This window comes from Sus scrofa, chromosome 12 (genome assembly GCF_054392235.1).
Source record: "Sus scrofa isolate SSC_HxYL_T2T_F1_AM1 chromosome 12, Sscrofa_HxYL_maternal_Yorkshire_Landrace_v2.0, whole genome shotgun sequence".
NCBI lineage: Eukaryota > Metazoa > Chordata > Mammalia > Artiodactyla > Suidae > Sus > Sus scrofa.
Genome location: NC_139394.1, coordinates 48,822,731 through 48,848,279, shown reverse-complemented (window position 1 = coordinate 48,848,279; position 25,549 = coordinate 48,822,731). Strand labels below are relative to the sequence as shown.

At 37.7% G+C, this 25,549-nt stretch overlaps 1 protein-coding gene and 1 long non-coding RNA gene across 4 annotated transcripts in view; both read right to left on the bottom strand.

Moving 5' to 3' along the window:
* The window catches only part of NLK (nemo like kinase), a 150,602-nt gene that overhangs the window by 57,717 nt on the left and 67,336 nt on the right, over positions 1–25,549 (bottom strand). For all 3 annotated transcript variants that reach the window (XR_002337277.2, XM_021067474.2, XM_084985565.1), the window contains exon 2: positions 8,943–9,072. Coding sequence is in view for 2 of the 3 variants with exons in the window: in XM_021067474.2 (XP_020923133.1) it covers positions 8,943–9,072 (130 nt within the window). In the remaining variant the exon portion in view is untranslated. The remainder of the gene's footprint in view (positions 1–8,942; positions 9,073–25,549) is intronic.
* On the bottom strand, positions 885–8,589 carry LOC146398271 (uncharacterized). Its single transcript, XR_014821694.1, has 2 exons — positions 3,372–8,589; positions 885–2,448 (listed from the first exon to the last, which is right to left on the bottom strand). It is a non-coding gene; the product is annotated as an uncharacterized LOC146398271 (long non-coding RNA).

The following is a 25,549-nucleotide window of genomic DNA, read 5'->3' as shown; positions in this document are numbered from 1 at the left end:
AGAGCTGGTCAAGCAATGTAAAGGCATTGAAGCAAGGAAGAGCCAGGCAGATCCTAGAAACAGAAATGCCAGTGCTTATGGAACACAGTGGGTGGGAGGAAAACACACTGGGATAAAATAGAAGAGAAAAGCAAGGATATATCACACAAAATCTCCTTAAATTATGTTAAGTGTTTCGCACACAAAAAAGTCACTAGAGTGGAAAAAAAAGATTTTAAGGCCTCTGAAATTCAAGTCCTTTATAAAAGCAGCATATTACCAATGTAACTTCTGCCACTGATAGGCCTTCTTCCCCCACCAGCTGTCTAGCTACTCTTTTAAATCCTATCTATGAGGCCACACCTAAGAATTCGAATCTATCTTGCTAATATTAAACACCAGGCTCAAAGGATATAGAAGAAATTATTTAGCAGGAAATACATTGTGTAGTACAAGTTCAAATTTTCTGTACTTTAGCTTAGCTTTCTAAGAAAAGAACTTTCTATTATGGAGAACTTCACAGATATAAAAGTGGGCAGAATCATATAAGGAAAATTCATGCCATCAAGACCTGGCCTCACTAGTTATCTGCACATGACTATTCTTGTTTGATCTATACCCTCCACTCTCCCAATATAAATCTGAAGAAAATACAAGATTTATTTCAGCTATATATCAGTAAATATCTCTAAAAGATAAAAACTTTAAAAAGTACAATTATCAAATCCAAAATTTAATGTTTTTAAATACCGTCAAATATCCAGTGCTCAAATTACCAATTTTTTTTTTTTTATTTAAAAAAAGAAGATCTGTAAATCTAACTCAGGAGCTAAGTAAGATTACATATTATAGTTGATTTATGTCTTTTAAGTTTTACCTATACAGTCCTCCTCCATTTCCTTCTCTTTTTCCCTTGCAATTTATGTGTGGAAGAAACACTGTTCATTTTAAAGGTTATTCTTTTTTCAGCCAAGCATTTGTCACTGTAAAATTTTTAATTACACTAAAACCTCCTGTACTGAAAAAGCCTTCACTCACTTTAAAACCGGTTAAATATAAAAGTTTTAAAATAGTTCATGTTTTATGAAGAATATCTGTATTTCCTTTCTGAATTAAAACGTTTCTACTTAGAATCTCGATATAAATGGAAAATAAAAGATTTTCCAGTTTCTTAAAGAATAATTTTTATCATATGAAAGATAAATTATTTCTTTATTTTTAAAAACCTATAATTAGCTGGTGTCACAAATTCATTTTTTCATTACATGATAGAACAATTTTTAACATGAATATTTGATGCTTGAGGAAGGCAGTTAGAAATTAGTGTTTTCTTGACATTTTTCGGACTCTAAATTCTGTATCTGAACAACATACATCCTGTCTTGGGGAAAACAGAATGCAATGAGTGACAGCGTCCATTAGACAAAGCTATTTTACACTTCAAATCTATCTGCTATAATTAGAGGTTATCTAGAGGAAAGTGACAACCATACATTTTAAACCTTGATAGAGAAGAATGAGGCTTTCTTATTCTAAATTTGATGAAGCTTTTTGTAGAAAAGCCATATAAAACAGGGTTAGACATTTGCACTAAAGCATTTAGCTGTATTGTTAGCTTCAAAGGTACAATATTTTAAACTCTGCTTGGAATTTTTAAAATGTCTGTTGTCTTAAACTCCCGTTTTTTCTACCTCAAAATGTTTATCAGATGATGGCATTCCACAGGGTTTCTAGGTGGCAAAAACAGTGCTTAGACCATTAGAAATGATCCAGCAATCTCAAAAGTGATATAAATGAGTGAGAAGGAAGAGTAGCAGAGTTTCAAACTCCAGACTTCATGCCAGACTCCCTGTTTAAATAGCCCAAGTACTTCTATAACCCCCTATTATTTGGGGGAATAAAGTGTGTGAGATTAGCCTTATGATGTAAATAGGAGGACGCTTGTAAAGACTTTGACTTGTAAAGAGTTGGTCAAAGTCTCCCCAAATACCACAGACTCCTCAAAGGATCTCAAATACAAAAAAGGCAAGCAGACTTATCTAATTAAAAAATAAACTAAAGCTACATCCCTAAATAATGGTCATTACCAGTGTCTCGGCACATTTCTCAAATATTTTAAGAGTTGGACAAAAAGCTCATTGTAGTAGCTGCTTTTTTATAATTTTAACCTTTGTAATGTTAGAAGATTCACTATAAACTGATTATGTGATGAGTAAATGGCTTAGTTTTTTTTAAGTCAACCCTTCATTGTTGTGTATAATGTCAATCCTAAATGTAAAGACAAAAAACTTAACTGTCCATAGAATCCAGTTAAATCTTATACTAAAAAAAAAAATCTTCTATTTAAACAAAGGAGCTACACCCCTCCCCATTTTCTCACCTCCCCCAACAAGAGATTTTAAGTTGTTTTTTTTTCTTTATCTTTTTGTCCTTTTAGGGCAGCACCCATGGCATATGGAGGTTCCCAGGCTAGGGGTCTAATCAGAGCTGTAGCCGCCAGCCTACGCCACAGCCACAGCCACACGGATCCGAGCCTCTCATCTGTGACCTACACCACAGATCACAGCAACGCCGGATCCTTAACCCACTGAGCGAGGCCAGGGATAGAACCCACAACCTCATGGTTCCTAGTAGGATTCGTTTCCGCTGTGCCACGACAAGAACTCCAATTTTAAGTTCTTTAAGGTAGAGACTGTTACTACTATTATTTTTTATAAACTCATAACATAAAGTATACAAATGCACATTCAATTTGTATGAAGTTCAAGCGCAAAATGCATAAATTTTCACTCCACAGTTAAAATACAGATCAAGAAATTAAGCATTTCAACATCCCAAAAGGCTTCCTTGCCCCTTTCTAGTCAAAACCCACCCCTACTCAGAGGTTAACACTATTCTCAGTTCCATTACCATAGACACCTTTTGCCTGTCCTTAAATGTCATACAAATTGAATCATACAGAGTGAAGTCTTTCATATATGGCTTTTTTAATTTACTATTATGCCTGTGAGATTCAACCATGCTGGTGGATGGATCAGTGGCTCATCCTTCTTACTGATGTGTAATATATATAGCATTACATGAATGGACTATAACACAATATATTTATCCAGAGTATTGCTGGCAAACTTTTGGGTTGTTTTCAAATGGTATCATGAATAAAGATGCTATGAACAGGAGTTCCCATCTTGGCACAGTGGAAGTGAATCCGACTAGGAACCATGAGGTTGAGGGTTCCATCCCTGGCCTCGCTCAGTGGGTTAAGGATCTGGTGTTGCCGTGAGCTGTGGTGTAGGTCGCAGGCACGGCTCGGATCCCGAGTTGCTGTGGCTGTGGCATAGGCTGGCGGCAACAGCTCCAATTAGACCCCTAGCCTGAAAACCTCCATGTACCACAGGTTGGCCCTAAAAAAAAAAAAAAAAAAAAAGATGTTATGAACATTTTGGTACATGTCCTTTGGTAGATGTATGAATTCATCTTGAGTATGTCAAAGAGTAGGTCTGCTAGGTCATGAGCAGGTGCATATTTAGCATTAGTAGAAATTGTCAGTTTTCCTAAGTGATTTTACAAATTTACATTCTCACCAGCAATGACAAGTTTCCGTTGATTCACATCCTTGCCAATACTGTGCATTGTCAGTCTTTTACTTCAGCCATCCTAGTGGGTATATATTAGTATCTCAGCAGTCTTACTTTACATTTCTCTGATGACTAACAATTTTGAGCAATCTGTCATATGCTTATTAGCCAACTGGTTATCTTCTTTTGTGAAATTCTTGATTAAGTCTTACTGATGGGCAAAAATTCTTGATCTGTAGAAGCCCTTTATAAGATATATGATGCTTAGATACAGAATTTACAGTCTGGAAAATTTCAAGTAGAATATTTATTTCTAATGGTCTTCCTCGAATGCTAAATATTTATTTTAAAAACTGTTCTATCACGTAATACATTCTAGAAACAAGTTTTTTGTTCAATAATATCTGAAGTCTCTCTCTCCATTTTCTAAAACTTTTTTTTTTCTGCTACACCTGTGGCATGTGGAAGTTCCGAGGCCAGGGACTGAATCCGTGCCATAGCTGCAACCTGTAGTACAGTTGTGGCAATGCCATATTCTTAACCTGCTGTGCCACTAGGGAACTTCTTTTTAAAAAGTTTTAAAAAGTTATTTTTAAACTTTTTCTTAAAGTTTTCTTAAACTTTCGATGAGCATTAATTCTTCATGTTATTGGTGTCCTGTTTAACACAACAAAGTCAATGCTTCACTTCCCCAGTTAAGAAATCTTTACAAATCTCAAAGCCATTAAGACATTTTCCTATGTTTTATTCCAGAAGCTTTGTTATTTTATCTTTCACATTTAAGTCTATGCTCCATTTTGAACTAATTTTTATATATGTCATGAAGTAGATTTTTTTCATATGGATAGCGAATTGATTCCGGTTTACTGAAATCATCCCCTCCCCTCTGGATTACAGTGGCACCTCTCTTGTAAATCAGGCGAACATGTATGTGTACGCCAGTTTACAGGCTCTCTATTCGGACTCCATTAATCTGTCTATCCTTGTGCTGCCTTGATTATTACTATCATATATTTCAATACCTGAAAGTGTGAATCTCCTACTTTTTCAAGTTCTTCAAGACTGTCTTGAGTGTTTTAGGACTTTTCCATTTCCACAAACTTTAGAATGTCTATCGATTTCCACACATGCCTACAAATAAAACTCTGCTAGGATTCTCACTGGGATTATACTGAATACACAGCTCAACTTGGGGAGAACATGCATATTTACCACAGTGAGTATTCCCATCCATGAACACAGAGAGACTGTATTACTTTAAATACATCAGGAAACTGCCAGGTACCACAAATTTTAGGCACAGAGTATTCAAAACCAAATCCACCAAAAAGCGATCCGTTCTAAGCATCCTTGGCCTTTTCACACTCCATAGCAGCAGAACCATTAGCATTAATAACGTCTGCAGCTAAACAGTTTGTCCGCATTCAAAGAAGGGACCTGTTGGCCCATACTGGTGTGATTCTTTACCCAACTTATGAATCCAGAGACCTTGTTTGAGTTCAGTCAGACTCTACAAAGGAAAACAAATGATCCTTCTTTGTCTTTACTCTCTCCTCTCTGCCTCTTCTGTTCCTCTCTAGAGTACACTAGAATTAAAAGGTTGGGGAAAAAGAGCTCTAAGAGAGATCACTGAGGAGTTCCCGTCATGGTGCAGTGGTTAACAAATCCGACTAGGAACCATGAGGTTGCGGGTTCGATCCCTGCCCTTGCTCAATGGGTTAAGGATCTGGCATTGCCGTGAGCTGTGGTGTAGGCTGCAGACGCGGCTCAGGTCCCGAATTGCTGTGGCTCTGGCGTAGGCTGGTGGCTACAGCTCTGATTAGACCCCTAGCCTGGGAACCTACATATGCCACGGGAAGCGGCCCTAGAAAAGGCAAAAAGACAAGAAAAAAAAAAAAAAAAAAAAGATCACTGAGGTTATCATTCCAGATTTCATATTTTTTTCCTATCACTCACTCACTGTTCAACAGACTGACTGCTTACTGTGTGCTTAGTGCTATTGCCTAAGGGAAGAAAAACCCAAGAATTGTATTACAGGGGCTCTTAGCAGGAATCAATGGATCCTAAGGATGAAAGGGTTTTAGAGGACTAGTGAAAGCCTAAAATGAAAACTAAAATTCTGTGTATGTGTATTTTTCCAAAAGAGGGTTCATAGCTTTCATCAGATTCTCAAATATTGAAAACACCCTCAACCATCCCTCTTTTATGCTGATAAAATGACAACTCTGTGTGTGTGTGTGTGTGTACACATGCAGGCACAAGTGCAAAAGTAGGTGAGGTAGAGATTATTTTGTAAGATTTTACAGTGGCTCAAACTCCTTTATTTTTAATATGGAAGTTCCCAAGCTAGGGGTCAAATCAGAGCTACAGCTGCCAAACTAGGCCACAGCCAAGCAATGTAGGATCCAAGCCATGCCTGAGACCTACACTGTAGCCCAAGGCGACGATGGATCCTTAACCCATTCAGTGGGGCCAAGGATCAAACCCTCATGGATACTACTAGGGCTCAGTACTGTTGAGCCAGAATGGGAACTACAAAATAGCTCAGATTCTGACGAGATACTACTGAGAAGCCTAAACAACATTAATCTTTAGGAAGTTAAACCCATTTCTGTTTTCCTAAGTTACTACATCAGGATAAACCTATCCTTTAAGATGAACAACATTTAAGAAAAAAAAATGAGGGAGTTCTCTGTGGCACAGTGGGTAAAGAATCTGGCATTGTCACTGCAGCGGCTTAGAGTGTTGCTGTGGTGTGGGTTTGATCCTTGGCCTGGGAACTTCCACATGCCACGAGCATGGCCAAAAAAAAGAGAAAAGAAAAAAAAACTGTGTCTATGTATATGTGTATCTCAATCAGTCAGATCACCTGAAATCAATGACTATGATACAATGACTTTGAAGGTTCTGTTCAAAAGAAAATCCAAAGCCTCCCAGGGCTTTGTAGCTATTCTCTGACACAAAGAAAGCCATCTAAATTAAAATCCAACCTTCCTACAACATCCAGGTTAATTTTTCGAAATGCCATCATCATGATATTTCTTTCTTCTCCTATTCAATCAAATCTTAATCTCAAAAGGCTCATCTTAAGGTTTACCTTCTGTTTAAATATCTTTGAGATTTGAGTCCATGACAGTTACTTTCTTTTTCTTAAAGTACAGTACTGTTCTGCCATCATTCACCTGAGAAGCTTGAAAAACTAGAGCTACCTGGTCTCAACCCCAGAGATGACAATTTAGTAAGTGTAGGATGAAACCCATAAATCTGTGTTTTGAAGGCCACCTGGTGATTGGAATATATTTTCAGGTCTGCTAAAAAGCTGGGTTTCACTATGCATAAAACACAGTTGTATATTAATGTTTAACTTCACAGGCAGTCCTCCCACAGCACTGTTATCACAATATTTATCACATTACTAAAATCCTTGAGGGTAGAAACCCCTAGAAACTGAGGCAGTTTATGGATATAGAATGGGCACAATGAACGTTTACTGAATTCATGAACATGGGCTCTGAAGCAAGACAGATCTAGACTCCAATCTTTTCCTACCTTGACCTTGGGCAAGTTACTTAACTCTGAGCTTTGGTTTCCTCCTCTGTAAAGTAGACAAAAATCTTGCCAGGTAGGGCTTGTTATAAGTATTAATTAATGTAAAGCATCTATACACTTCCTGACACTTAGTAACTAATGCTAAACACCTGGTCCACTTCCTTCCAAAAAAAAGGACCAGGTTTTAAGCTTGTTTTGTATTCTCCACATGACCCAGCTCTGCACTCTGCACACAGGACACAATTAATAAACATTTGCTGCTGTAACTACATCAAATACCAATTGCCTCTTAGACTGGCATTCCACACATACCAAGTATGCTGGCCTTGAGATGCTTTCGTAGATTTAAGAGCACAGCACAAATTCATTCTGTACAAAACAGTGGTGCTGTGATGTCTTCATCTCCAACTATCTTCCTCACTTTTGAACATTCCCACAGAAATCACAAGCTCTCTCTTATGACAGAGCTCAGGAGCTCCAAACAGTAGGTGCTATGTTTTTATATGCGTGATTTTTCAAGAATGCAGTTTGTTTCTTTTCTTACACTACTTCCTCTGACGCTAACTTATAGGAATGAGTTAAGAGCAAAGAAAGAAAGCAATATACACAGATAGCAGCCCCTGACACCATCCCTCCTTTATAAAAGATGCCAAGATAGGTTTGAATAGAATAAACCATTGAAACACTTAGTAAGTGAATTTCTGATGCTGCCTTCGAAACATTCCTTCACTGTGGATCCCTTTGACTCTCTGACAATGTACATAAGCCTGTACTCTTTGGTGCTGGGGTAGCACTCAGGCAAATTTGAGAAATAAATACCAAAGCAAACATCATTCTAAAATCATTTTCAAAATTTTAGGAACCAGTCAAAAAACAGCAACTGGAATGATGTTTTGAAAGTTACTCAAAGAAGCACATTGCTAGGCAGTTCCAGCCAAATGGACAAGGAGTTCCGTTTTTAAAAAGTTTAAGGAAAATGGATTTTAAGAGAGGCACTACCTAAAATGAAATGCCAAATCAAGGACCTTCAAGTAAACATATTATAAATTTGATATTCCTAGTTTTACTGCATACTTCAAACTTTTACAAATTGTCTCTTATGGTGTGACTCACACTCTGGCCAAAGTTGTCAAGGATCCTGTGCGAACAAGCAGTCAGACTTTTAAGAAATCATTTTCCTGATTTTTATTTCATCAATTAAAATGACACAGGTTGAGTGCCAAATGCAGAATGTCAGGCAGGTTTTTTAGTTTTTTGTTTTTCCCACATGAAATTGAACACCAAGAGTCCAGTGTTAACATCCTCCAGGGAAAATTTTACACATACCAAACTCTTAATTCAGGATTAGCTGAGAAGAAGCTCTCTCAAACTATGATTCTATTAGCCCATGAGTCTAGATACCTCTAAATGCAGCCATAAATGAGACAACCTATGTTACTTTAAGAGCTGTACTTTTTTTTAAGAGAAGAAACTGTTTTACCATATCTTTAACTTAATCTCTGGTTTAAAATATTAAAAGATAAAAGAAAGCATTTAAAATCAGGGGTCAATCATTTCTATTTAAATCACTGAGACTACATATTACACTATCTTTATGTTGACTATTAGTGTTGTTCCTCAGCTACATATTAACATTTATTAATATTTATCTGTCAATCAATAAATCTCAAAATTCATTTAAACCTGCTCATTATTCACAGAGAGTCTTAATTTGTCTCAGGTTTCCAAATCCCTTAATACAGCGCACATACTTTTTTTAAAATTCTCTTTTGCTCTTTACTAATAGAATTAAACATGCTTAGGAAATAGTTTATCCCGAACACCAATTTCACTTACATTATCATGTTTAAAAAAACACAACATCTTCAATTCCCGGAAGACCCTTTTGCAAGAGACCAGATTCTGGAAGACGTTGGGCATCTTTTTGAGTGCTACTCTCTTTCCATCTCTTGGATCTGTTACTGACCTAAAGACACAATATTTAGGGGGAGAGGAAAAAAAGACAGAGAAATCAATTCCAAACTTGTTCTCCAATGTTTCAGAGTATGACAAATACCTTTAAGTTAAAACACTCAATATTAAATCCACTTAATAATGCTAAGGTGTCAGTAAGATTTTTTTTTTTTTTGTCTTTTTTTGTTGTTGTTTTGTTGTTGTTGTTGTTGCTATTTCTTGGGCCGCTCCCGTGGCATATGGAGGTTCCCAGGCTAGGGGTTGAATCGGAGCTGTAGCCACCGGCCTACGCCAGAGCCACAGCAACGCGGGATCCGAGCCGCGTCTGCAACCTACACCACAGCTCACGGCAACACCGGATCCTTAACCCATTGAGCAAGGGCAGGGACCGAACCCGCAACCTCATGGTTCCTAGTCGGATTCGTTAACCACTGCGCCACGACGGGAACTCCCAAGATTTTAAGAAGTATAATAAAGGGAAGGTATAGCCCACCCACCTCATTTGCCATGTTTTTTTTTTAATCCCTGTCTAAATTTTAATAAACACTTAATCTTCCTGAGAAGTTACTTAGCAGTAAATCGGAGGTAGGAGGGCTATTAGTGGTAATGCCACTTCAAAGTTGGGCGGAAGGTGGGGTGGGGAGAATAGAACATGAACACCATTGAGGTCAAATTAGTTTTGTGTTTTACTCTCAGAAGCAAATTCAAGATGGAAGAGATGTTCATTCAGATGTTGTCACATTTAATTCAAGGTAGAGAACACAATTTGAATATTTTGGTTTCCTACATAGATGAACATCTTTTAGTAATATGAGTTTCAGTACATTTCAGAACACAGCAGTGTCCCCTCCTAGGTCTGAGCAATAGTTTAGGGCTACAGCTGCTAGGTTATCCTAACCTCTTTCCTTTTGTTTCTCATTCTTGGTATGATTGCTGCCTCCTGCAGTTACTCATTCTTTAATAGTTCAGTGTCTGCCTTTTCTCTTTCAGCCTTGTAACACCTGTATAACCAATTTCTTGAACTACATTTCCCTGTGTTTGAAATACTAGTGTGCTTTCCACTTTTCTGACTAGACCCAATCAGTACATATTAAACCAAACAGTTTTGGTAAATAAGGCCAACGGGCCATTTGGCAAATTGATTTTCCAAGAATTAATCTAGAGCTTTTTTCCTTTCATGCATCATTGATGACTGAAAGGAAAATATGTGTAGAATTTATTCCTGTCAGATTTATTTTGCTAGATTCTTGGCATTTCCAGGTACCACTACTTTTCATTTCCCGTTTCAGCCATTCAATGCTTTGGCTGTCCCTCCCAGATGTGTACCATTTTAATAGTCTCTATGTATATGTACTCAATGCCTTTCCCCAAGTTACTAATTAAAGTCTAGAACAGGACGGAGGATAGATCTCTGCAATAGAGACAACACCAGAAGCAAGCCATCTATGTGGCTGGCATCCAATCACTAATCTTGGATATGGTTATTCAGCTATTTAACTACAATCACTCACTCTGTTTCTTCATCTTGTCCACAAGAAAATTAGACACTCATCAACTGCCTTCGTGAAACTGAAGCATTCTTGTTAACTACCCATCTGTGTAAAAATCACATCAAACCTTCTTTATGAATATCATCACTTCTTTATAAATTCATCTTATTGGTCACTACTTCGTCTACGTGCTTGTAAAAAAAAAAAAAAAAAAGAATTTTCTTTTTTTTTTTTTTTTGGTGAAAGAGAAAAGAATAGCTTTACTGCTTAGCCAGGCAAAGTGCCACACAGTTGGCTCATGTCTTCAAAACTCATGTGTCCCTTATAAAACTTTTTTTCTCCTTTTTGTCTTTTTAGGGCCAAACCTGCAGCATATGGAGGTTCCCAGGCTAGGGGTCAAATCAGAGCTGTAGCCACCAGCCTACACCACAGCCACAGCAACGCGGGATCCGAGCCACGTCTGCGACCTACACCACAGCTCACAGCAACGCAGGTTCCTTAACCCACTGAGCAAGGCCAGGGCTCGAACTCGAAACCTCATGGTTCCTAGTCGGATTCGTTAACCGCTGAACCATTATGGGAACTCCTGATTCATGTTATGCATTTTTAACAGGAATAACCAGAAGTTACGTCTTCTCAATGCATCACATTAGTAGGCACATGATGTCAATTTTTCCCATTATTGGTGACAACTTTGATCACTTGGATGAGGTGTGTGTCAGTAACGGGAAAGTTACTATTCTTCATCAAACTTTGACCCATTACCGTCATTCAGGTGGTTTCTGCCTGAATCAATTATTACTATGATGTTGCCACATAATACTTTAATCATTTTTAATATCTCTAATAGCTAGCTTACACAATAAAAACTTGTTTTTAAAAAATGAGTAAATTGATTTAACACAATACCCTTTCCAAAGGCCTCTTGAAGGAATACTTCCTTGCAACTTTTTGACTTTTTACTGGTCTTGACCCTATTGTGGTGAGGAAAACTGCTCTAAGATAAACACACTCATGGCTCAAGGTTAGTATTGCGCCTTATAATGTTTTAAGGTAAAACTCACAAAGCAGCATTTTATTTTATTATTCATGCAAAAGCTAGTCATGCCTGTGGCTGGTAACAATATAACTCTAATGAATGTGAATGGCAGTGCAGTAATTTCACGCCATGTTGAGTTTGTTCTCTCTTAACTTGAGGTAGCAGATGCTTTAGTTCAGCACAAACAGAACCACAGAACACAGATAAGTGTGGAAGCCTGTTACATAGGAATTCTTTTATTTTCTTTGTCACTGAAAGGCTTGCTCTGCTTAGTTTCTCCGCTGCTGCAATACCCTGGCTATTTTGACTGCACTTGTTAATGAAGCTCCAGCTGTAGAGATAATGAACAACATTTAGGGCAACTTTCCTCATTTCAGAAAAAAGGAGCCATGCTTTGACCTACAATTCACTTACTGGTCAGTTACTGCCTCTAAAATACTGGATGCTCTATATAAAACAGTCAGTATATCTCTTTTCATCTGATACCTGTATAAGCATTCTAGTTATACTAACAGGCATTTACTTTCAAGTTTTAAATGAATGCTTGATTTTGTAAACACTATATTAAAAATCAAGTTTCAAAAAATGTGGGAAAGAATCCTTTCTTACATCTGCTTGGGGTGCATCAATCCTTCTCTGCATTTAGAATATAAGTTCAACTGTTTTTTAAACAGCTAGAAGAAAGCATCCTTCAGAGGTAGCCAAAAGATTACAATACCAAATCAGGAAGAGCTCCTTAGATGTGGTGTGGTTGTTTTGTTGTAGTTTTCCTAATCCCAGGAAACTGACCGTTGCCACAAATCTGCTTAAGTTACTGACAAGTAGAAGGGTTGGAATAAAACAAGAGTAAAACTTATTATCGGGGGTACTTTCTCAGACACTAGAATGTTATGTTATAATATCTTTAAATTAGTATAACTAATCAGCAGGAATCTCTAAGAAATTATATCCTCCTCATTCATTTTATGTGAAGAATCTTTTCCCCATGTATTTTAGCAGTTTTAAAGTTCATGGCTCTGATACAGGTTTTTAACTGTCAAAAAAAAAAAAAAATTTACAATGGAATGCTTCGACTTGGATTAAGAAAATCAGGTTCTTCTAATTCTAGTCACATTAACTTGTAATCAGCAATCCTCTATTTTTTGCTATACATACCACAGTTACTACGTCAAGTGTACTAATACAGCACACATGTCAGTAAAAGAACCTCCTAACTAGACTCTATTTAGATTATTGCCTTCACATTCATTTTGAAACTCATTCCCTTGAAAGTTATTTTCATTTGTATTTAGATTAATTTTGAGAAAACAATAGCAAACTATGAGACAAAATTTTTGGAAAAAAATACATCTAGAAAATGTCTATTTATGCTTAGTACTTATTATATTCACAGACACTATAGATTCAAGAATAAAGAATTTATTTGTATGACTCTGGTTTTTCTAAACAGAACTTCAACAAGCTATAGTTTGTGTGTACTCTGACATAATTTACAGAATTGCACTACTTAGAAGAACAAATCTTCTAAGGCTTCCCTGACCCCACCAAAAACATACAAAAAAGGATTCTCATCTTTCATCTTTAGATAATTTGTTCCATCAGTTGGGATTTTCTGACGCTTGGTTCTTTTTAAAAAATCTTTATCCAAATTTGCTATTTGCTGAGCTAGCGCTACATGTAAGAAGCAATTTTTTCCTTTTATCCAAGATACTCATAAAGTGATCCCAAACTTGGTTAATCTATTACAAGGGAAAAAGTTCTCACACAACAGCCAAATCAAAGCAGTGCACTAGTTCATTCTTTTTCTCATATCCTAACATAACCCTATTGATCAGAAGAAGCAAAACATCTACATTTAACTGAGTTATATATGAACTTAAACATCCTCTAACTCTGTGTTTAAATAAGTATAAATAGCAATGATCCCAGCAGACAAGAGACAGCACTGGGCCATTTTGATCTGTAGGGAGACACCCAGGGGTGCTGATAAGGGAGGAAGAACAAGGAAAAGGCAAGTCATCCAATACAAGCTATCACATTTATTTTCAAATACTTGTTATTAGTGAGTAGGATTTAACTTTTAAGACCTCAACTCCCCGCAACAATAATCATTAAGTTGGAATATAGGTGAAAAAATTATTATTTTTACTGTCCTGTAATATTTTATGGTTCTTTAGATCATGAATTAATCAGCTCCATCCTTACTGTAGATGCTGGGAAGATACAGACTCTTCTCCTCAGTCACTGACATATATCTCTGTGAGAGTCTGACCTGCTTGCATGAAAGTTGCCACTGTTTCTTCAGTGGGGATAGTCTCAGGTTAGAGGGTGAACGTGATGCAGCCTAGTCTGCCAAGTCTAGGAAGTTTTCATGGCCCACTAGCCACAGTCTTCTCCTAGAAGCAACCTCTGCTGATGTCAAATACTATTATTTAGAAAGTTCACATTATCAGAGAAAAAGTTTTGTTAACTGCCATTGAGAATGCTTTATCAATTGATATTTCGGTAATTAAGCTAATATTTTAATAATTACTTAACATAAAATTTAAGTCTCAATATGCTGTTAATTAAAAGCAAACTGTCTGAACATACCAATGGTAAAAAGTCATTTCTGAAACAAAAGGGAAAACTTGAATATGGCTTAAAATTATGATTATAAATTAAATTTCCATATTTTCTAGAGATGTACATGTTAAATATATGCATGTGAAATGACATGAGATCTAAGATTCATTTTAAAGTACTTCAGGGAGTTCCCGTCATGGCTCAGTGGTTAACGAATTCAACTAGGAACCATGAGGTTCGGATTCAATCCCTGGCCTCGCTCAGTGGGTTAAGGATCCGGCATTGCTGTAAGCTGTGGTGTAGGCTGGCAGCTACAGCTCCGATTGGACCCCTGGCTTGGGAACCTCCATGTGCCACGGGTGTGGTCCTAGAAAAGACAAAAAGACAAAAAACAAACAAACAAAAAAATTAAATTAAAAAAAAAATAGGAGTTCCCGTGGTGGCGCAGTGGTTAACGAATCCAACTAGGAACCATGAGGTTGCAGGTTCGATCCCTGGCCTTGCTCAGTGGGTTAACGATCCGGTACTGCCGTGAGCTGTGGTGTAGGTTGCAGACACGGCTCGGATCCCGCGTTGCTGTGGCTCTGGCGTAGGCCGGTGGCTACAGCTCTGATTTGACCCCTAGCCTGGGAACCTCCATATGCTGCGGGAGCGGCCCAAGAAATGGCAAAAAAGACAAATAAATAAATAAAATGCTTCGATAGGGAGTTCCCGTTTGTGGCTCGGTGATAACAAACCTGACTAGTATCCATGAGGACGCAGGTTTGACCCATGGCCTTGCGAAGTGGGTTAAGGCTCTGGCATTGTCATGAGCTGTGGTGTAGGTTGCTGCCATGGCTCAGATATTCTGCCATGGCTGTGGTGTAGGCTAGCAGCTGCAGCTCCAATTCAACCCCTAGCCTGGGAACTTCCATATGCTGTACCTGCAGCCCTAAAAATTAAAAAATTAAAAAATAAACCAAAACCAAACAGAAACCTCAATCATAAGGATTATTGAAACAAGTGAAGCAAATATTGAATCTAAGTGGTGGGTTAACGGGGTCTAACTGTTCAAAAAGTAAAGACAAGTTCCCACTGTACCTCAGAGGAAACGAACCTGACTAGTATCCATGAGGATGTGAGTTTGATCCCTGGCCTTGCTCAGGGTTAAGGATCTAGTGTTGGCATGAACTGTGGTGTAGATCGCAGAGGTGGCTCGGATCTGATGTGGCCATGGCCGTGGGGTAGACTGGCAAGCTGTAGCTCTGATTCAACCCCCAGCCTGGGAACTTCCTATGCTGCAGGTATGGCCCTAAAAAAAGAAAGAAATTAGGAAAGAAAGAAACCTCCAAAACAAACAAAAAACTATCCCCACTAAAGTAAAGAAAATGTATGTTTGAAAAATTGCAAAAAAGAAAAATTGAAATAAAAAATATTTATAATAATTATAAAATATTTAACATTGTGATTATAGCTAACAAAAATTAAGCAAGACTTCCACATAAAAGGACTGAAAAATAGCACTGAGCAAATTTAAGACAAATATATGGAGAGATATACCATATTCATGGATTAGAAAACTACTCAATATTGTAAAAATTTCAATTCTCCCCAAACTGACTTATATACACTCAGTGAAATTCAAAATATGAAACGGTTTTTTGTGGAACTAGACAAATTAGTTTTTGGTTTTTTTTCTTTTTTTTGCTTTGCTTTTCAGGGCCACACTTGAGGCACCTGGAGATTCCCAGGCTAGGGGTTGATTGGAGCTGTAGCTGCCGGCCTACATCACAGCCACAGTGATACAGGATCTGAGATGTGTCTCTGACCTACACCAAAGCTCACGGCAATGCTGGATCCTTAACCCACTGAGCAAGCCAGGAATCGAACCTGCGTCCTCACGGATGCTAGTCAGATTCATTAACCACTAAGCCACGACAGGAACTCCTAGTCAAATTCGTTTTAAAGTTTTTATGGAGCAGCGCTGGGAACTATGTCTGGTCACTTATGATGGAGCATGATAATGTGAGGAAAAAAGAATGTATACATATGTGCAACTGGATCACCATGCTATACAGTGGAAAACTGACAGAACACTGTAAACCAGCTATAATGGAAAAAAATAAAAATCATTATATAAAAAATAAGTAAATAAATGAGATTTACTTATTAAAAAAAAGTTTTTATGGAAAATCACATATACCAAGGACAGCCAAGACACTCTTAAAGAAGATTAAGGTGGGAAAAACTGCTCTACCAGATATGAAAAACAGAAATTTAGCTACTGTAATAGACCAATCAAACAGAAATATGGCTCAGAAATAGGTTCTCCCATACCTAGACACTTAAGGTCACTCTGCAGACAGGAAGGTTGTGCCTTAAGCTAGTGTTTCTCAGTTTCAAACCCATCAGTCTAAATACCCTCTATAATCCTGGAGCTAAGACTCTGCAAATCCTCTTTTGGTTTTGCCAAAAAGCTCCATGTTAGACTCTGCTTCTAGGGGGGCTTTAGGGGAGACTGCAAGGCTGGAAGGGGGAGAAGTAAAAATAAGTATACATTAGAACCCAGCAATTTGGGAGTTCCCTTGGTGGCGCAGTGGTTAACGAATCCAACCAGGAACCATGAGGTTGCGGGTTTGGTCCCTGCCCTTGCTCAGTGGGTTAACGATCCGGCGTTGCCGTGAGCTGTGGTGTAGGTTGCAGACGCGGCTCGGATCCCGCATTGCTGTGGCTCTGGTGTAGGCCGGTGGCTACAGCTCCGACTGGACCCCTAGCCTGGGAACCTCCATATGCCGCAGGAGCGGCCCAAGAAATAGCAAAAAGACAAAATAGACAAAAAAAAAAAAAAAAAGAACCCAGCAATTTGATTCTTAGGTGTACACCCAAAAGGAATGTGCATACCTATACACTAAAACACATGCAAGTGTTGTGTGTTCGAGAACAGTATCCATAAACAGTACAATGGGTAAACAAATTGTTGTATGTTCACATGGTGGAATATTCTATAGCAATTAAAATGAACTACTGCTACACGCAACAACATAAATAAATGTCAATGTAATTTTGAGCCAAAGGAAAGTGTCACAAATTAACAGTAAGATTTCTGTAACATTAAAAATATAAGTTAAACTCATGTTTAGGGATACATACTGAGGAGATAGAAACTATTAAGAAATAGGAGTTCCCATTGTGGCTCAGTGGTTAAGGAGCCCAACTAGTATCCATAAGGACATGGGTTCGATCCCTGGCTTTGCTCAGTGGGTTAATGATCTGGCATTGCAGTGAGCTGTGGTACAGGTCGCAAACATGGCTCGGATCTTGCGTTACTGTGGCTGTGGTGTAGGCCATGGCTACAGCTCCAACTTGACTCCTAGCCTGGGAAACTCCATGTGCCACAGGTGCAGCTCTCAAAAGACAAAAAAAAAAAAAAAAAAAAAAAAAAAAAGAAGAAAAAGAAAAAGAAAAAATTAAGGAATAAATAGTTACTATAAAAGTAAGGACAACAATTATCTTGGTGGGGATAACAATGCAGGTTACAAGAGGGGATTTCTGGGGGCTAGTGGTGTCCTATTTCTCATGGATGGTGGCTAGAGGTGTGTACTTTGTGATAAATCACTGAGCTGTATTTGATTTTGTGTACTGTTTCTGTATGTGTGTTATTATATAACTTAAAAGGTAAAGACAAACTTTCCAGTTAAATTTGGGCATAAAGGAGTTCCTGTTGTGGCTCAGTGGTTAGTGAATGTGACTAGGAACCATGAGGTTGTGAGTTCAATCCCTGGCCTTCCTCAGTGGGTTAAGGATCTGGCATTGCTGTGAGCTGTGGTGTAGGTTTTGGACACAGCATGGATCCTGCGTTGCTGTGGCTCTGGCGTAGGCCAGCGTCTACAGCTCCAATTGTACCCCTAGCCTGGGAACCTCCATATGCCGCGGGTGCAGCCCTAAAAAGACCAAAAAAAAAAATTAAATTTGGACATAAAAATATTTTAGATAGAAATCTATATAATGAGTAATTTAAAAAGATGATTCTTCCCTTTTTTTTTTTCACATAGGTACACAAAATACACCAGCGCAATGGATTTTGTTCTATTTTTCCTTGTGCCACTGGTTCATTCTGCAGAGGAGTATACATAATATCTTTCCTATGTTTTGACAGAATTCCAAAAGAATTTGCTTGCTTAAAAAAAAAAATAAACGTTTTCTTCATCATTACACAAGAATATGCTATTAAGGAGCATTCCACAGGAGAGTGCTGTCAGCAGAATTATAGCAGCACTACAGTCCCACCCCTAATCTAATCACAATCTCCTAACTTCTATTGTGAAGGAAAATGCTGAAGCAGCTACAATATATAGATGTGCTTCAGGTTTTTAATTAGTTAGTCTTTTAAAAATAACCAAAACAAAAAATATTGCAAATACAAAACAGGAGGCAACACTTCCAGCTGTGGCAAACTGAAAAATCAGCAAATACTCTCCCCACAACACTACTACAAAACTGGACAAAAGTGTCAAAAACAACCATTTCAGGGCTCCAGAAAACAATTATGGTCAAATAACAAATTTGAAAGTATTTATGAAAAATGTGGAACTTTGGGTAAGAACAGTGGGAGTCAGTGGATTTATGCCTGGGGTTGCTCCTTATCCATCCCCACCCCAAGCACAACCCTTGCATTAGTTGTACTTGGGCAGGACTGGCCACAGAAACCAACAGCTTCACTGTCTGAGGTTGCTGATGTGATTTGAAATGGATGGCAAAACCCCACAACCCTGTGGCACTGAAAACAAAAGCATTAAACACAACTAGTGAGGAACTGATAACAGCCTCTGTTGGCCTGAGGCTGCTGTTCCAGTTGGGAAGAGGGGCAGATTAACAGAAATCTAGAAATTTAACAAGGAGGTTCTGACAATGAGAGCCACTGGGGGCTAAGCAAACTCTCCATATATCCCTGGCTAACTGGAGGCTGCATATATGCTCAGAGTTGAGCTGGAGAGATCCTGAGCTTTCCACATATCAAAGGCTGACTGGGAGGTTTCCCACATATGAAGAGAAGAAATTAGAATCTTAGCAGAAAGTAAAAGTTGAGGCATGCTTGAAAACTAGATGAACTCCCAACATATTCACAGACGGACCTACAAAGGGAGAAGCCCTACTGGCTCTCAAGGTGTTTGAGTACAACCTTTAACTAATCATTGGCCGACCACTATGCTATGGGACCCTAAAAAGGCTAAGCTAAAAATAAAAACTGAGCAGAGACATGAGTGGCTGCAACCCACAGAGAAGAAAGACCCCATACATTTAGTCCAGTCAAGTTACTTAAATATAAGCAAACTTATATAGTAACAGCAATAATGCTAATTCTCAGAGGTGGGAGGTGGGCTGGGGAGGAATCAGGTCCAGAGTTGTTATAATATATTATCAAATAGATTGAATTTTTAACAAAAAAAAAAAGTTACAACACATGTAAGAACCAGGAAAATGTGACCCATACTGAGGGAGTAAAAGAGCAGGCAACAGAGTGGGCCCAGATGCTGTATTCAGGAAGACTTCAAAGAATCCAAAAAAAACAAAAAAAATCACATTCTAAAGTTGTAGTATAATACTAGAAATGAAAAATTCACTAGATTGACCGAATAGCAGATCTGAGATAGCAGAAGAAAAAAGAAACCAGTGAACATAAAAGACAGATCCGTAGAAATTACACAATCTCAAGAATGGAGACTTAGAAGTTTGAAGAAAAATGAAGAGACTCAGAGACCTATGCAATAATACTAAGTGCACCAACATAATCTAATGGGAATATCATGAGAAAAGGAGAGAAAGGGGCAGGAAAAAATATTTGAAGAAACAACGGCTTAAAGCTTTCCAAATTTGATGAAAAATAATATACAAAACTCAAAAACTCCCAAGTAGGATAGACACAAGAGTTCTACATGTAGATAGTTCATAGTTAACCAGAGATCAACTCAAAGTCTTGAGAATAATGAGAAAACTAAGAAAATTAATGACTGACTTTTCATCAGATATAATGGAGGTCAGAGGGCAGTGGAACACCGTAACTGCAGTGGTGGTGATGAAGAGGACAAAAATTCTATATCCAGTTCAAACAAACAAACCCATCCTTCAAAAATAAAGACAAAATGAAAACAATCCAAGATAAGTAATGACTGAAAGAATCTGTTGCCAGCATATGTGCCTTACAGGAAATAAAAATAATTCCTTTGGTGTGAAAAAAAAAACAACTCCAGAAGGTAACTCTAGTCCACAGGAAGAAATGAACAACTAGAAATGTGGATAAATATATACGTGGATAAATAAAACAATATACTGTTGAGTTTAACATATACAGATGTAATATATATGACAGCAATAGCACAAAGGTGGGAGGGAACTGAGCTATACTGGGCAAAGCTGCTGCATTTTATCAGAATTAAAATACTATTGATCTGAAATAAGCTGTTCAGAAATTAAAATGCATACTGCAATTCCTAAATCAATAAGAAAATAACTAAAAACCAGAAGGGTAAAAAAAAAAAAAAACCGAAGGAAAATAGTCAACTGAAAAAACAGTTAACAGAAAAGAAGAAATACAATTCTGAAATACAAATTTGTTTGTAACACAAAAGACATAGGAAGACCTTGGCAAGAAATGAAACATGAGATAATGGCAAATGTAAATTCTATCAATCAATAATTAAACTAAATGCGAATGGACTAAACACTTCAATCAAAAGGCAGAGATTATCTGACAATTTTTTTTTTTGTCTTTTTAGGGCTGCATCCGCAGCTTGGAGGTTCCCAGGCTAGGGGACTAATTGGAGCTATTGCTGCCGGCCTATGCCAGAGCCACAGAAACACCAGATCCAAGCCATGTCTGGGATCTACACAGCTCACGGCAACGCCAGATCCTTAACCCACTGAGCGAGGCCAGGGCTCGAACCTGCAACCTCATGGTTCCTAGTTGGATTTGTTTCTACTGCACCACGACAGGAACTCCTGACAATTTTTAAGTAGCAAGATTCTACTACAACCTATCTATAAAAGACACACTTTAGATTTAAAAATAAAAATAGAAAAATTAAAAATAGATTCAAAGTTAAAAGATGGAAAAAGACAAACCATACAAATGATGACCATAAGAGAGCTGGAGAAGCTATGTTAACATAAAATAGAATAGATTTTAAGACAAATATTACTACAGACATGAGGAACATTTCATAATGACATGAGTAATAAATGCATTAGAAAATATGCTAATCATAAATGTCTACATAGTTAAAAATAGAGTCCCAAAATTCACAAAGCAAAACTTGATGGAAGAGAAGAAATAATTATATTTGGAGGTATAAATACCCTATTCTCAAAAACAGAACAACTAAATAGAAATTAAGCAAGAACAGAAAGGAGTTAAATAATACCATCAACCAATTTCACTTAAGTGACATTTATAGAACACCCTACTCAACAAGAACAGAATACATATTTTTCTCCAAGCACAGAGAATGTTCTCTAGGAAAGACCAAATCCTAGGTCAAAAAACAAGTCTTAATAAGTTAAGAAGTACTGAAACCAGTCAAAGTATGTTTTTCAACCCACAATAGAATTAAACTACAAATACAGAAAGAAATTTTGGAAATCTCCAAATATTAGAATATTAAGCAAAACATTTCTAGATAATCCATAATTCAAAGAAGTAATCACTGGAGTTCTCACTGTGGCTATATGAGTTAAGAACCCAACTAGTATTCATGAAGACATGGGTTTGATCCCTGGCCACACTCAGTGGGTTAAGGAAAGTCAGATGAAATAAAGCCCAGGAGAGATAAAAATTAGCGAAAGTATCTGAAGGAATAGAAAATCTGAAAATCCTATAACAAAAAAACTGAATTAATTCAAAATATTCCCTCAATGGATAGCCCAGGTCCAAATGACATCACTGGTCAATTACATGAAACATTTAAAGAAGAAATAGTACCAACTTTTCACAAATCCTTCCAGAAACTGAAAAGCAATCACTTCCCAACTCATTCTATGAGGCCAAAGTCAGACAAAGATAAAAGGAGAGAAATTCTTTATCACAAGAGAGGAAAACTACAGCTCAATATCCTTCAAGAACACTAATGGAAACATTCATGAATAGGAAATCAAATCCAACGACATAAAATCCAACTCCCATTTATGACAAAAACACTCAACAAACTAGCAATAGAAAACTTCTTCAATCCAACAAAGGGCATATGAAAAACACAGCTAATACCATACTTCACAATGAAGATTGAATGTTTCTCCCTAAGGTCAAAGAACAAGGCAAAGATGTCTGCTCCGTCCATGTCTATTCAAATTCTACTGGAGGGTCTCATCAGTAGAAAAAAAGCCAAAAAAAAATTTGTTTTTTCTTTTTAAAAGACATCCAAATTGGGAAGAAATAAAACTGGTTTTACTTGCAGATGACATGATCCTCTATGTGGAAAATCCTAAGGAACACACAAAAACTGTACTCAAACAGGTTTATCAAGGTTGTAGGATATGAGATTTATATACAAAAACTCACTGTTTTTATAATGCGAGCAACAATCTAAAAATGAAATTAATAAAACAATTCCACTTTGCTACAGAGCAGAAATTAACACAACACTGTATATCAACTATACTGTAATTAAAAAATATTTAAAGAGTTAAAAAAAAAACAGTTCCATTCACAACAGAATCAAATATAATAAAATACTTAGGGAATAAATTTAACAAATACGTAAGATTATATACTGCCAACTATAAAACATTACTGAAATAAATTAGAGAAGATTGAAATAGACTGAGAACACTTTATATTCATGAATTGGAAAACTCGATGTTAAGACGTCAGTCTTCCCAGGGTGACCGAGATATTCAGTGCAATCCCAGACTAAACTGGAACCCACATATATTACTGGTGGGAATGTAAAATGGTACATCCACTTTGGAAAACAGTTTGGCTGTTTCTGGAAAAGTTAAAATAAACTTACCATATGACCCAGCAAATCCACTCTTATGTATTTAAACAAGGAAAATGAAAACATATGTTCACACAAAGACTGCTATGTGAATATTCATAGACATATTATAGCCAAAAAACTGCAGTCAAATCCATCAACTAGTGAATGGGTATACAAACTGTGGTACATCTATACAACAGAATGAAAAGGAGTAAACTAGTACTTACTAACATATGGACAAACCTCAAAAACATTACGCTATGGAAGTTTCCCTGTGGCACAGCTGGCTCAGGATCTGACATAGCTACAGCTGTGGCACAGGTGTGATCCCTGGCTCGAGAACTTCCACATGCCATGGTAGTGACACACACACACGCACACAAAACCAAAAATAAAAAAACACAATATGCTGAGAGAAGCCAAAAACAAAAGACCACATGATACATGAGACCATTTATAAGAAATTTCCTGAAAAGAGACAAATTCAGAAAGACAGAAAGCCTAACAGTGGTTGCTCAGGGTTAGGAACTGGAATGGGTAGTTGATTATAGATGGTTAAGATTTTAGGGTGATGGAAAATGTTCTAAAATTGGGTTGTGGTGATTATTGCACAAAAGTGGAAATTTACTAAAAATCACTGAATTACACACTCATGATGGGTGAATATTACAGTATGCAAATTATGCTCCACTAAAGCTGTCAAAGCAAAAACAAATCATCACCTCAGTATACTGACTGTTACTCTAGGCCCTGTTTTGATTATGCTATACAATTTACCCTCCTGATATTTATACAGTTTTTCTATTTACTCACACAGATCACATATTAATCACTTATTCAAAGTGAATAGAGAAATATTGTTTTGTTTTTCTCTAATTCATTTGGAAACTTCTATAATATATGCAGTGAGGAATTAGTTTATAACAATATAAACCATGAATCGACTTTTGGAACTGCTACTTTGTTTTCTGGTTGACTTGTCTATTTTTCAACAAATACTATTTGATAATTATCACCTAATATGACTTACAACTTTTTCATATACACACTAATGCCTCTTTATCAAATTCTTCAAAGCACCTCCCATAAATTTAGCACATCAGAATCAACTTGTGGGCTTTAGAAAAAGAAACACAAACGCAAAATAACCCTATTTCATTACTTGTAGCAGGGCCTAAGAATTTATATTTTTAAAAGCTCCCAGCTGACTCTTTTATCCAGATTTAAACACAGTACTTTTATAACTTTAAGGTACTTAAGAATCACCCAGAACTCTTAAAGTCTTAAAATGAAGACTGATTCACTATGTCTGGTGTGGGGAATTGCGTTTCTGTTTTTATAAAAAGCTTGCAGGTGACGTTGATGCTGCTGGTGGCAAGGTTTCAAGATATCTTACTTGGTTAAATATTAAATACATCAATATAGTAAACATGGGGGTTTAGTATATTTGTCCTTCCCATCAGCCAGGGTATAAGTCTTCATTTATTCAAACTTTGTATATGCCTGCCATTAAATTTTTAATGTGCACATACACATGTTAAGCTGACGTATGGTGTCTGGTGCCCCAATTTTTATGACTGCTGCTTAGGGGATGCTTCTTGATCACTTGGCTCTCGAGGCCAGGGGATTTTGCATTCCTGGTCCCATGGGACTGTTAATGATTGGTGTTACCTGGAAAGAAGCTCATACCCCAACTAGTGCCTTTTATTACTGCTGCTGGGGACACCTCTATCCTGCCTGGCTCTATGCTTGTGGGTCCCACAGTACTATAACCAAGGCATTAAGAGTTCTTCAACAGTTACCGCCTCAGGGCACAGCAAGAGGCAACAGACCCAAGAGCTTGGTCTGCAAGGAGGCCTATTGGCTTATCATTATGAATGCAGCTTGAGGGGGCAGTCTTCTAACTGAACATGCATTTAGGGAGCTAACTGTAACCCTTTCCAGAGACCTTGGATGGTGGGTACTATCCTTTACATTCATCCTCTGGGGCATGACATGCTCTGGGGCACCAGAGTCTCCTGGAGAGGAGTTTTACATATGTCCAGTACACTGGTTTTTGCAGCTGCTGCCCAGGGAACACCCCTTGATCGCCTGGCTCTGGGGATCAGGGGGTCTTGCATTCCTGGTTCCCATGGGATTGTGGCAATCAGAAAGACAGTTCTAGGCAGCATGCCTCCCCCATGGCACAGCACAGACTGAGGAGGCACACCTCCCCGCCTTTCTAAGAAGGAGGCCTCTTCGCTTGTCCTGAAGCACTGGCCTGAGGGGCATGCTTCAAGCACACATTTAGTGGCCTAGGAATGTAGGGTGTTCTCCCTGGTCTTGCTCCAGCTCATGAGTATCACCTAGGAAATGGCTAATACATTCAGATGGAGCCCTGATTTTTCCAACTGCTACCCAAGGGACACCTCCAGATTACCCAGCTCTGGTGGCCAACAGGGCTTA